The sequence below is a fragment of the Cetorhinus maximus genome, chromosome 19 (genome assembly GCF_964194155.1).
Source record: "Cetorhinus maximus chromosome 19, sCetMax3.hap1.1, whole genome shotgun sequence".
NCBI classification, from domain to species: domain Eukaryota; kingdom Metazoa; phylum Chordata; class Chondrichthyes; order Lamniformes; family Cetorhinidae; genus Cetorhinus; species Cetorhinus maximus.
This window is the reverse complement of record NC_135897.1, coordinates 7,252,382-7,264,391: the sequence shown is the minus strand read 5'-3', so window position 1 is coordinate 7,264,391 and position 12,010 is coordinate 7,252,382. Positions and strand designations below refer to the sequence as shown.

Here is a 12,010-nt window from a genome sequence, read left to right as displayed (position 1 = left end):
CGTGTCAGTGTCTGTGCAACTGCCCCTCAGAACGTGTCAGTGGAACTGACCCCAGCACGTGTCAGCGTCTGTGGAACTGTCCCTCAGAACATGTCAGTGTCAGTGGAACTGTCCCCAAAGAGAGTCAGCATCTGTGGTACAGTCCCCCAGCATGTGTCAGTGTCTGTGGAACTGTCCCCCAGCACATGTCATTATCTGTGTTACTGTCTCCCAGCACATGTCATTATCTGTGTTGCTGTCCTCCAGCACGTATCAGTGTCTGTGTAACTACATCTCAGCAATTATTCAGCGTATGTGGAATTATAATGAAATGGCACATTTGGAATTCTCTAATTTGTCAGGTTTCTAACCAAGAATCAGAAAGGATATAATGAATTTTTATTTTGTTAATTGTTTTTGTTTTTTGTTTTGTTTTAATGGTGGCTCATTCGATAGCTTTCTCACCTCTGTGTCACAAGGTCCTGAATTCCGGCCCTGCTCCAGGGCCTGTGTGCAAAAAATCAAGCCTGACATTTCAGCTCAGTACCAAAGAGTACTGCAGTTTTGGAAGTGCGGTCTTTCAGATGAGACATTAAAGTGAAGCTCCATTCTGCCCGCTTGGATAGGTGTAAAAGATTTTGAAGAAGAGCAGGGGTGTTATCCCCGGTGTCCTGGCCAATATTTATCCCTCGAGCAACATCACAAAAACACAGATTGTCTGGTCATTATCACAGTGCTATTGATGGGAGCTTGCTGTGCGCAAAGTGGCTGCTGCGTTTCCTACATTACAACAGTGACGGCACTTCCAAAAGCACAGGTAAAGTGGTTTTAGATATCCTGTGGTTGTGAAAAGCACTATATAAATGCAAATCTTCCTTTCTAAAGCCAATCTCACGACACCGAGGCTGACTGTTAAAGTGAACGGTGCATTGCGATCCTTGGATGTCAGTGAAGTAAGGAAGAGCATCAATGCTCAGATTTATTACTGGGAGAAAGATGCAGACCAGCAGGTAGGCAACTTACTGTGATCAGGTACTGTGTGAAACATAGAGCCAAATCTTGCAGGGGTCATGCAGAGTGTAGCGCACACCATTAGTTAGACTTTCACCTGCTCCTTTCGGTTTGAAAATCTTTCATGCTGTAAGTTGCTCTAAGTATGAGTTGATAACAGGACAGTGAGAGCAATGGGGCATCTTGGGTTAGTGAACAATGGGACTGACAGTGTATCTCCTTAGCCAATGAGACTTAAAGAAACAAGAGGAAGGGCTCGGTGCTGGGGCCCTTGCTGTTTGTGTTGTACATAAATGATTTGGACTTAAACGTAGGGGATTGATCAAGAAGTTCATGGATGACACGAAAGTTGGTAGGGTGGTAAATAATGAGGAGGATAACCATAAACTGCAGGAGGATATCAATAGATGATCAGGTGGGCAGAGCAGTGGCAAGTGGAATTCAACTCGGGAAAAGTGTGAGGTAATGCACTTGGGGATTACACTATGAATGGTAGGACCCTGGAAAGTACTGAAGATCAGAGGGACCTTGGTGTGCATATCCACAGGTCCCTGAAGGCAGCAGGGCAGGTAGATAAGATAGTTAAGAAGGCATATGAGATACTTGCCTTTATTAGCCGAGGCATAGGATACAAGAGCAGGGAGGTTATGTTGGAACTGTTTAAAACACTGGTTAGGCCACAACTGGAGCACTGCATGCAGTTCTGGTCACTACATTATAGGAAGGATGTGATTGCACTGGAGAGGGTGCAGAGGAGATTTACCAGGATGCTGCCTGGGCTGGAGGGTCTGAGCTATGAGGAAAGATTGGATAGGCTGGGGTTGTTTTCCTTGGAGCAGCGAAGGTTGAGAGGGGACCCGATAGAGATGTTTAAGATTATGAGGGGCATAGATAGGGCAGTTAGGAAGGCGCCTTTTCCATTAGTAGAGGGGTCAATAACCAGGGGGCACAGATTTAAGGTAAGAGGTAAAAGGCTAAGAGGGGAGTTGAGGAGAATTGTTTTTACCCAGAGGGTGGTGGGAGTCTGGAACTCACTGCCTGAAACTCTCGTAACATTCAAGAAGTATTTAGATATTCACTTGCGTTTCCATAGCCTCCAGGGGTATGGGCCAAGTGCTGGAAAATGGGATTAGTGTAGTCAGACCTTTGTTGACTGGCAAGGACATGATGGGCCGAATGGCCTCCTTCTGTGCTGTAAATGTCTATGAGTTATGAGTCTATGAGGAATGATGGAAAGGAAATAGGGTAAATTAAAATGAAATCAGGTACAGAAAGTGAAATATAGAGAGGGAAAGAGAGACTGGATTATGAGAAAGGAAAAACATGACCGAAGGGAAAATAAAGGAAAAAATGTAAACATTTTAAATTTGATACTTTCAAAATCTGTAACAACAATTTAATGTCCTAGCCCTGAACTGATGGTATCACCCCTCTTCTCAAAACCAACCCTTTACCATGCCCCCCACCCTGCCCTTGCAAACTACTGTCTTACCTCCAGCCTCCCTTTTCTCTTCAAAATCCTTGAACTTGCCTCCCAAATTGCTTCCCATCTTTCTTGGAACTCTGTGTTCCATCCCTCTAATTAGGTTTCTGCTCCCTCCCAGTACCGAAATGACTCTTATCAAAATCACAGGCCAGGATTTTCTGGTCCTACCAACGGCAGGTATCGTCATGGGTGGGATGAGAAAATTGGCCACTCTCCAAATTTTCCCGCCCTGCCCATGATGATCCTTCCTGCTGGCAGGGCGAGAAAATCCAGTCCACAAATGCTATCACTGTGACAAAGGCAAACTATCCCTCCTCATCCTTCTTGACCTGCCTGTAATCTTTGACACAATTGACCAAACTGCCCTCCTCCAATGCTGCTCCTCTGTCATCCAGCTGGGCGAGACCACACTCGTCTGGCACTATTCTTATCTATCTAATAACCAGAAAATCACATGCAATGGTTTCTCTTCTGCTCTGTTACCTCTGGCATCCTCCAAGGATCTATTCTTGGCCCCCTCCTATTTCTTACCTACTTGATGCCCCTTGGCAATATCATCTGAAAACGCAACATTAGTTTACATGTATACGCTGACCACACCCATTACTCCTGGCTCCTCCCCTCACTACTCCTGCCTCCACCTCTCATCGTTGTTGCTGGCTTCACTTCTCACCACTGCTCCTGACTCTACCCCTTACTGTCCTGGCATTGCCTCTCATCTCACTGATCATGGTTCCAACTGCTGGCATGGCCCCTCAATACTGCTCCTGGCTTCGCCCCTCATCACTGTTCCTGGCTCTGCCCCTTATCACGCTGCTTGTTCCCCTACCCTCACTGGCCTTACTGCCGCCAAGGGACATGTTGCTAAAGTGGGTAAATGGATATAAAGTACAGACCCATGATCTAATGGAATGGTCAAACAAGCTCAGAGGGTTCAATGACCTACGCCAGTCCTTACAGTGCGCTCCATGCCGATTAGTTTTTTCACTGAAGAACACTCTTTCCCAATTTTTGTTTTTGATTCTAGATTATGAATACTTCCATGTACCAGAACCCTTTCAATATCATCCTTCAGAGGAGGGTCACGTACTGTTTCCAAGCACAACTCTATATTTCAGAATACAAGAAGTTCAGTTCCCGCAGTGACCCCATATGTGAGTCAGTCAATGACGGTGAGTGAATTTCCAGTGACCGAGAAATAACCATGGCAGCTTTCAATTTTTCTCTTGTTATGTCAAAGATTTCTGGGAAAACTAAACATGGTGTTGATTTTACAGAGTATACAACGCAATAACAGGCTATTCAGCCCAATCAGTCTGGGCCTGAGTTTATGCTCCACATAAGCCTCCTCCCATCCTTTCTCATCTAACTCTATCAGCATAACCCTCCATTCCCTCTCCCACGTATGCTAATGTAACATCCTCTTAAATGCATCTATTCTACTCGCCTCAGCTAATCCCTGTGCTAACAAGTTCCACATTCCCATCGCTCTCCAGGTAAAGATGCTCCTTCTGAATTCGATATTTAGTTTTTTGGTTGCTATCTTACGTTGAAGGTCTCTAGTTTTGCTCTTCCTCACAAGTCGAGCTGATCCACCTATGTCTGCTCTCTCAAAATCTTTCAAAATTTTAATGAGCTCTATTAGGTCATCCCTCAGTCTTCTCTTCCAGTCTCTTCATTACTTTTCCTAAAAATATCCTTCATTTATAAAATTTAAAGAAGTACATTACATGAGTGTTCAAAGCTGACATTACATAAGGTGCAAACCCAATCAATTTCTTCCGATACTGTATGTTACTCACAATATTTACAATTACAGTTCATATTTACAAGATTCATTACATGTCAAACATGCAGCCTGAGGGGTTTAACTCAGCTTCCAGCCCTCGATGTACTATGCCGAAAGGCCTTAGATTGTGGCTTTTCCCCATTAAGCCTTTTAGACCTAGCCTGTTTATCCTTTCCTGATAGGTATAAGCTCGCAGTTCAGGTATCATCTTTGAAAATCTTATTTGCAGCCTCTCCAATAACTCTATGTCCTTTTTATAATATAGTGACCTAAACTTTATACAGTTTTCCAAGTGTGGCCTAATCAAGGCTTCACACAAATTTAGCATAACGCCAGTACTTTTCCATTCTATTCCTCTAGAAATAAACAAACGTGAATGCTTGGTTTGCTTTTGTTATGGCCCCATTGACCTGTGTTACAACATTAAATGATTTGTGTATTTGAACTTCCACATCCCTTTGCTCCTCTACCCCATTTAGATTCTTATTTTTCAATAACATGTGACATCTTGGTTCTTTATTTTTACCAAAATGTAACACTTCACACTAATCTATGCTGAAATTTATTTGCCAATTGTACACCCATTCTGTAAGTTTATTAACACCTTCTTATAATTTGTTGCAGTCTTCCTTAGTGTTGTCTATCCCTCCCAATTTGGCATTGTCTGCAACTTTAGAAATTGTGTATTTGATTGCAAAGCCTGGATCTTTGGTACAGTATAAATTGTGAACAACAATGGTCCAGCACTGGCCCTTGTGGGACTCAATTTTCCATCTTCTGCCACTCTGATTATCTATCATTTACCCCTACTTTCTGCTTTCTGCCATGCAGTCAGCTAGCTATCTAATCTGTTACTTGTCCCCTGACTCTGCATGATCTGACATTATTCACTTGGCTGCTATATGGTACCTTATTGAAGGAAATTAAGATATTAATTACCCTTGTCTAATGTCTATGTTGATTCCTCATAGGATTCAAAGAGGTTGGATAAACAATACTTGCCATTTTTTAATTCTATGTTGAATATTCATTATTATATTTTCTACATTGTAGAGATTCCAGTATCTTTCCTAGTACTGATGTCAAGTTGGCTGGTCTATAATTGCCTGGACATGCTTTATCACCCCTCTTAAAGATAGGCATTATGTTAGTTACCTGCCATCCCCCTGGCATTATACTGTTTCCTAACTAATTAGTAAATATGTTTAATAGTGCCTCTGCTATCTCTTCCCAAAATTCATTTAAAGTTCATGGAAGTAATCCAGTCAGACCAGGGGTTTTATCCTCTTTCAGTTTGATTAGTTTATTTAATATTTCTCCTCTTTTTATTTTAAATGCAATATCATTTCTAATATCATCTCCCGATGTCATGTCCATTTCTCTGGTAAATAATGAAGGAAAATAATTATTTCATGTTTCTGTCATTACAATATTACCGCCTTGATTTTATCCTGACCGTCCTTTAGTGAACTGATTCCCAACCCAACCTTCCGATTTTTAATTATGTGCTTATAGAATATTTTAATATTTTGGTTTATGTTCCTTGATTTAATTCCATAGTTCCTTTTTGCCTTCCTAATTGTTCTTTTGGCTTGTCTCTTAGGGCGGGATTTTCTGGTCATGCCTGCTGCCGGGATCATCCAGTCCCGCCCAAAGCCAATGGACTTTCGGCTAGGCCGCCGAATCTCCCGCTGCAAATTCCACCACGATGGGGCCGGAAAATCCCGGCCTTAATCTCTTCATATTCTCCCTTGTCATGCACTCCTCTGCTGCCCATGTTATGAGTGTATCAACCTTTCTTTACCCTCAACTTTTCTCCTTCATCATTCATCCATGGTGTCACATTAAGCTTTTTTGAACTTGCTTATAAATGAAATATGTATTTTCGTGGGCTCTGTTGAACACCATTTTAAACATTTCACATTGCGGTTCTATGTCTTTGCTAACTAATATTGCTGTTCATTTTTTTCCCAAGTTCTGTTCTCAGCATCTCAGAATCAGCTTTTCTCCACCCTAGTTTTCCTCATGCTTATGTTTTCCTCAATTATTATCCTAAACCCTATTATATTATGGGCATTACTGCCCAGATGCTCTCCTACCTTTACTTCTTGTACCTGCTCTGGTTCATTCCCCATTACAGACCCAATGGTGGATCTTCCCTTTTTGGGTTTCTGAAATACTGGGTTAGAAAGGAGTCCTGTACACACTGTAGGAACCCCATTCCCTTATCCCTTTACCTATCACTTCTGGCCAATTGATATCAGTTGAAACCCCCCTAATTATTATTCTAAGGAATACTGTGAGCAGCTCTGGACATCAGACCTTAGAAAGGATGCATTGACCTTGGAGGTCATGCAGCGTAGATTTACCAGAATGACACCTGAGCTGCAAGGCATAAGTTATGAAGAGAAATTACACAAACTAGGGTTGTCTTCCTGGAATTTATAAGGCTTAAAGGGTGATTTGTTGAAGTTATAAAGATATTAAGAGGAACAGATAGCGTAGATTGTAGGCTGCAAGTTGGGAAGTCTAGGATTAAGAGACATAATCAAAAAATAGAGCGAGGCCTTTCAGGAGTGAAATTAGGAAACACCTCTTTACTCAAAGAGTGGTGGAATTTGGAATTCCCTTTCACAAACAGCAATCGATTCTAAAACAATTGTTAATTTGAGACTGATAGATTTTTGTTAACCAGAGACGTAAAAGGATGTGGGGCAAAGGCACATATGTCGAGTTAGGTTCCAGATCAGCCATGGTCTCATTGAATGGCAGAACAGGCTTTAGGGCCCAAATGATCTGCTCCTGTTCCTTTGTCCCTATGTTTCTAATTTGCTTATTTCCCTAATTTCATCTTCCAACTCTCTTCCATTATGAGATGGTCTGTCGAGTCCCCCGATTAGTGTGATTGATCCTTTGTTATCTTTTATCTCTAACTACATGTTTTCTTTTTCTATCTTGCTGATGGCTGTGTTAATTTTTTCTACTGCCTTGATGTTATCTCTAATAAATACAGCTATCCCAATTACTCCTTTCCCCTCTCTATCTTTTCTGTTTTACCCTGCAGTGTTTAATTCCCAGTCCTGAGTTTTCTGTAGCCATGTCTCAGTAATCCCTACAATATTAGGTTCCTCACAACATATTCCTGCCTCCCATTCCTGTTTTACTACAAACAACATGTGCATTGCTGTACCAACAGTTTAACTCATTTTTAACAGCAGTTCCTCATTTTATTTTTAACCTGCTCACTGATGCTCAGTTTGGGTTTCACGAAACTCACTCAGCTCCTGACCTCATTACAGCCTTGGTCCAAACATGGACAAAAGAGCTGAACTCAAGAGGTGAGGTGAGAGTGACTGCCCTTGAGATCAAGGCTGCATTTGACTCAGTATGGCATCAAGGAGCCTTGTAAAATGAAAGTCAATGGGAATTAGGGGGAAGACTCTCCGCTGGGTGAGGTCATACCTAGCACGAAGGAAGATGGTTGTGATTGTAATGGCCAGTCATCTCAGCCCCAGGACATCACTGCAGGAGTTCCTCAGGGCACTGCCCTAGACCCAATCATCTTCAGCTGCTTCATCAATGATCTTCCCTCCGTTACAAGGTCAGAAGTGGGATGTTCACTAATGATTGCACAGAGTTCAGGACCATTCACAAATTCTCAGATAGTGAAGCAGTCCATATGCAATAGAACCTAGGACAATGTTCAGGCTTGGACTGACAAGTGACAAATAACATTCGTGCCACACAAGTGCCAAGTAACGACCATCTCCAACAAGAGAATGTCTAACCATCTCCCAAAATAATCGCTGAATCCCCTACCATCATAACCTGAGAGTTACCACTGACTAAAAACGTAACTGGACCAGCCGCATTATTACAGTGGCTACAAGAGCAGGTCAGATGTTGGGTAATTTGTGGTGAAAACTTATCTCCTGACTCTCCAATACCTTTTCACCGTTTATAAGGCACAAAGCAGGAGTGCATTGGAAAATCCTCCACTTGCCTGAGTCAGTGCAGCTCTAGCAACACTCAAGAAGCTCCACACCATTCAGGGCAAATCTGCATGCTGCATAGGAGACCTATTCAGCAGCTGAAACATTCACATCTACCACCGTGGCTGCAGTGTGTACTGTCTACAAGAAGGACTGCAACACTCATGATGCTTCTTCAGCAATAACTTCCAATTCCAAAGCTTCTAGTAGCCAGAAGAACAAGAGCGTCAGGAGCAAGTGAGCATTGCCGCATGCAAGTTCCCCTCCAAGTCACACACCATCCTGACTTGGAACTATATCGGCATCCCTTCACTGTCACTGGGTCAAAATCCTGGAATTTACTATCTAACAGCACGGTGGGTGTACCTATGCCTCAGGACTGCACTAAGAAGTTAAAGAAGGCAGCTCACCACCACCTTTACAAAGGCAATTAGGAATGGGCAACAAATGCTGGCCTGTTCAGGGACGCACACGTCCCATGAGCGAGTAAAAGAAAACGGCTCATCCCTCTTACGGGTTCTGTGGCCAACTGAGTTTAAAATTCAGTAGCTCATAGAATTAGTTAGCTTGTCACTGACCAGAGATCAAATCTGTAATTTTACAAATTGGGATAATTGCTCGGCAATCCAACCCATTGCCCAATGGACCACGGCCAATCTGTACCTCAATTCTATTATTCGTCCTTTGCTTCATTACCCTTGATTCCCTTCCCTAAAAGTTGACTAATCAATGTTGTTCTGAACTTGTGTCTTAACTCCAGAGACCACATCCAATGGGATCTTCGTGATGGTGACTACAGTGTTGGCTCTTGGAGTGTCCATTCTAGCCGTGTCCCTGTTTCTCACATGGAAGCTCTGCTGTAAAGTTCAATCTGCATGGCTTCCCAAAGTTTCAGCTCCCCGTGTTCCTGTAAGTACCTGCCACATGCATGCTCTCGTGCACAACTCCCATCTTCTGTGCACTTTTAACTCTGCAGCCTTATTGTAAATGTTTAATGACTTTCTCTACAAATGGTCAGAATATGCTTGAGATTCTGGTACTCGATGTGTTTGTAGGACTGGGGCCTTGAATGTGTTAAAACATCCCAAGATGGTTCAAGGGAGCGTAATCACACAGAAACAACAATACTGAGATAAAGAAGGAAATATTAAGGCAGATGACCAAAACCTGATCAGAGACCTGGATTTTGAAGAAAATCTTAGAGGAGGAGATAGAAGTGGAGGAGTTTAGGGCTTAGGAGTTTAGGGAGTTCCAGAGCTTAGGGGCTAGATGACTAAAGGCAAGGCTGCCAGTGGTGGAGCAAAGAAAGTCATGGATGAACAGTAGGCCAGAGTTGGAGGAACACATAGACCTTGGAGGTGTGTCAGACAGAAAAAAACAGTGGGGTGGGGAGTAAGGCCATGGAAGAGTTAGGCGATAATGATTAAAATTAAAATAAATGTCAAATTTTAAAACCCTCCCATCATGAATGAATGTACTACAAGTAATCAAATCCTAAAATCATGGGTTTGGCAGGATGCAAGGTGGAAGCACAACTTGGACAACCTGAATTTAGAGAGGGGGCCCATCTCTGCTTTGTTTCCATTCCGTTAGTGTTTGTAAGTGGGTAGATTTTTGCTTGAAGTGGGATGGAGCCTTTTTGAGCCAGGTCCCCTTAATGTGGATGTCACCGAAAGAGGCAGGACAGCCAGGTGGACATCAGAAACCCCGTATCTTTTGCCTCCGTGATACTGCATACAGGTATACTGGCATGCAAGAACCTTATCTGGGCAGATGTGACACTCACAATGCCTCCAGGTGCTGGTTTCCCAATGTTTTGCTGTCCCTCAGGAAAGTGAGAGCTTTTCAATATTTAAACTCTGACAAATTTCAGGTCACTCGTGCTTGGCATGGAGAATCCCCTTTACAAGGCAACAATTTAATTAGATTTTCCTGTGTCTAGTGGCATGTGAGGAAACCCATTTCATCCATTGATGCCCGATGGTGGTACTCCACAGCTGATATTTATATTTGTCAATCTGTAACAGACTTGACTTGTTGCTGGTTTGTTTCTGTAACATAAAGCACCTTTATGTGGACAGGTTATCAAGCCTGACTCAACATGCCCCCTATCTGGAGGACCGCTGGACTGGCACTTAGTCTGGGCCTAAGCTTATACCTTGCCTGGCCCAACCAGGAATTATATTTCCGCCTGCATAGCTCTCAGGGTCATTGGAGCCTGCAAGCCTTCATATCAAGGTACAGTCCTTAGGGAAGGTACTGTAGAGAAATAAGACTCTATCACCACCCCCCACCAAACACAGCCCCGACCACCTCCCCAAACACTTGGGTGAGCAATTCATTAAATGCTTAAAGTGATGCGGGTGTCCATCTCTTCCCATATGCACATGCCCCTGGGATTTGCAATGGGGTCAGAATTGCAACAGAGTGGCAGTGAAGAGTCTCACCCAGAGCAGAGCTCTGGGAATTGCAAATCTTCAGTGTTTTGGCCCACTTATGAAGAACAGTTTAGCCGGTAGTATTGATGGATATGGAGTGATTTAAGATAAGGAAAGAGGTAAAGAGGCAAGAACACTGTAATAAGATGGGTGTTTGTGCTGCATTGTTCTTACAGAACTTTGATAACCTACGAGCAGACGTCATGAAGGAAGAAAACCGCAGCAAAGAGTTTTGTGATGCTGTGCAGGTTCTACCTCAACTTGAGCCATTACTCAGTCAATGTCAAGCATTGACAAGAGAGGATAAGTCAAACTACAAAACCAATACAGACAGTTGGGCTATCAACTCCGTGGTATCAGAGAATGTTTCCCAGTCGCAATGTCCAATGGAAATTCAATACTGGAGAGGATACCAATCCCAACAGAACTCAGAATTTCCTAAATTAGCAAGCAATGGCAGATACAACACAGGTATTTGAAGAATTTAATATAAGATGGCAAGCAAGTCTTTAAATCCACAGGGATGTACTGCTCGTGGAGTTGGTTTGAAATCCAGGCTGCCACAGATTTTGATCCTTGACCTGCAAGGATTTCAATGGGGGCGAGGCACTGAAGTGTTTGGTGGGCTTTATTGACACAATCCCTGTTCACTGTCCACAGTCCAAAGGAGCCATCTCTGAACTGAGTACTAGGTGGTGTTTCTTGACCAACTAATGAACTGACTTTGTCGCAGCATAAAGTGGTGGATATTCCTTACCCTGTTGACTCTCCCAACACAATATTGGGAACTTTAAGGACTTAAGAGAAAGAGATTTGAAGACATGGGTTTGCTGTTGTTCGCCAGGTCCTGTGTACTTTCTTGTATCTCTTTCAACCAATAGTTCATTCCTCACATGGTGGCCTAATGCGCAACTGCTGGCAAGCTCTTCAATCATAAAATAACAGCTGAGTTGATTTTGCTTAGTAGGTCAATGAATAGCAATTAGGAGCTGATATTTACTGATCTGCCCTGTCCTCCCCACCCCCAGCCCCAGTCCAGTTGTACTGAGCCCAATGTGGTCTCTTTACACAAAATTCAACACAGTCTTGGAAGTCAAACCTGGTGTGAATGGCTTGGTAGTGCTGCACATGATGCATTCAACCAGTGATCCATTGGTGAACATGTCTACAGCTTTCCAATTGGCATTCACAAGAACATGAACTCCTTGAGCCTCTATGGTTATTCAATTAAATCATGGTTGATCTGTATCTAACTCCAGCCACCCACCTTGGTTCCAAACCCATAAGCACTAACAAAAATATACCAACCTCAATT

General features: G+C 43.0%; 1 protein-coding gene across 1 annotated transcript in view; it reads left to right on the top strand.

Moving 5' to 3' along the window:
* Positions 1–11,361, top strand: part of crfb16 (cytokine receptor family member B16) — a 65,885-nt gene extending 54,524 nt beyond the window's left edge. Inside the window, 5 exon segments of the mRNA XM_078564485.1 lie at positions 865–989; positions 3,504–3,648; positions 9,018–9,166; positions 10,872–11,009; positions 11,011–11,361. Coding sequence (XP_078420611.1) covers positions 865–989; positions 3,504–3,648; positions 9,018–9,166; positions 10,872–11,009; positions 11,011–11,142 — 689 coding nt within the window. The 3' untranslated portion in view covers positions 11,143–11,361.
* The last annotated feature ends 649 nt before the right edge of the window (positions 11,362–12,010 follow it).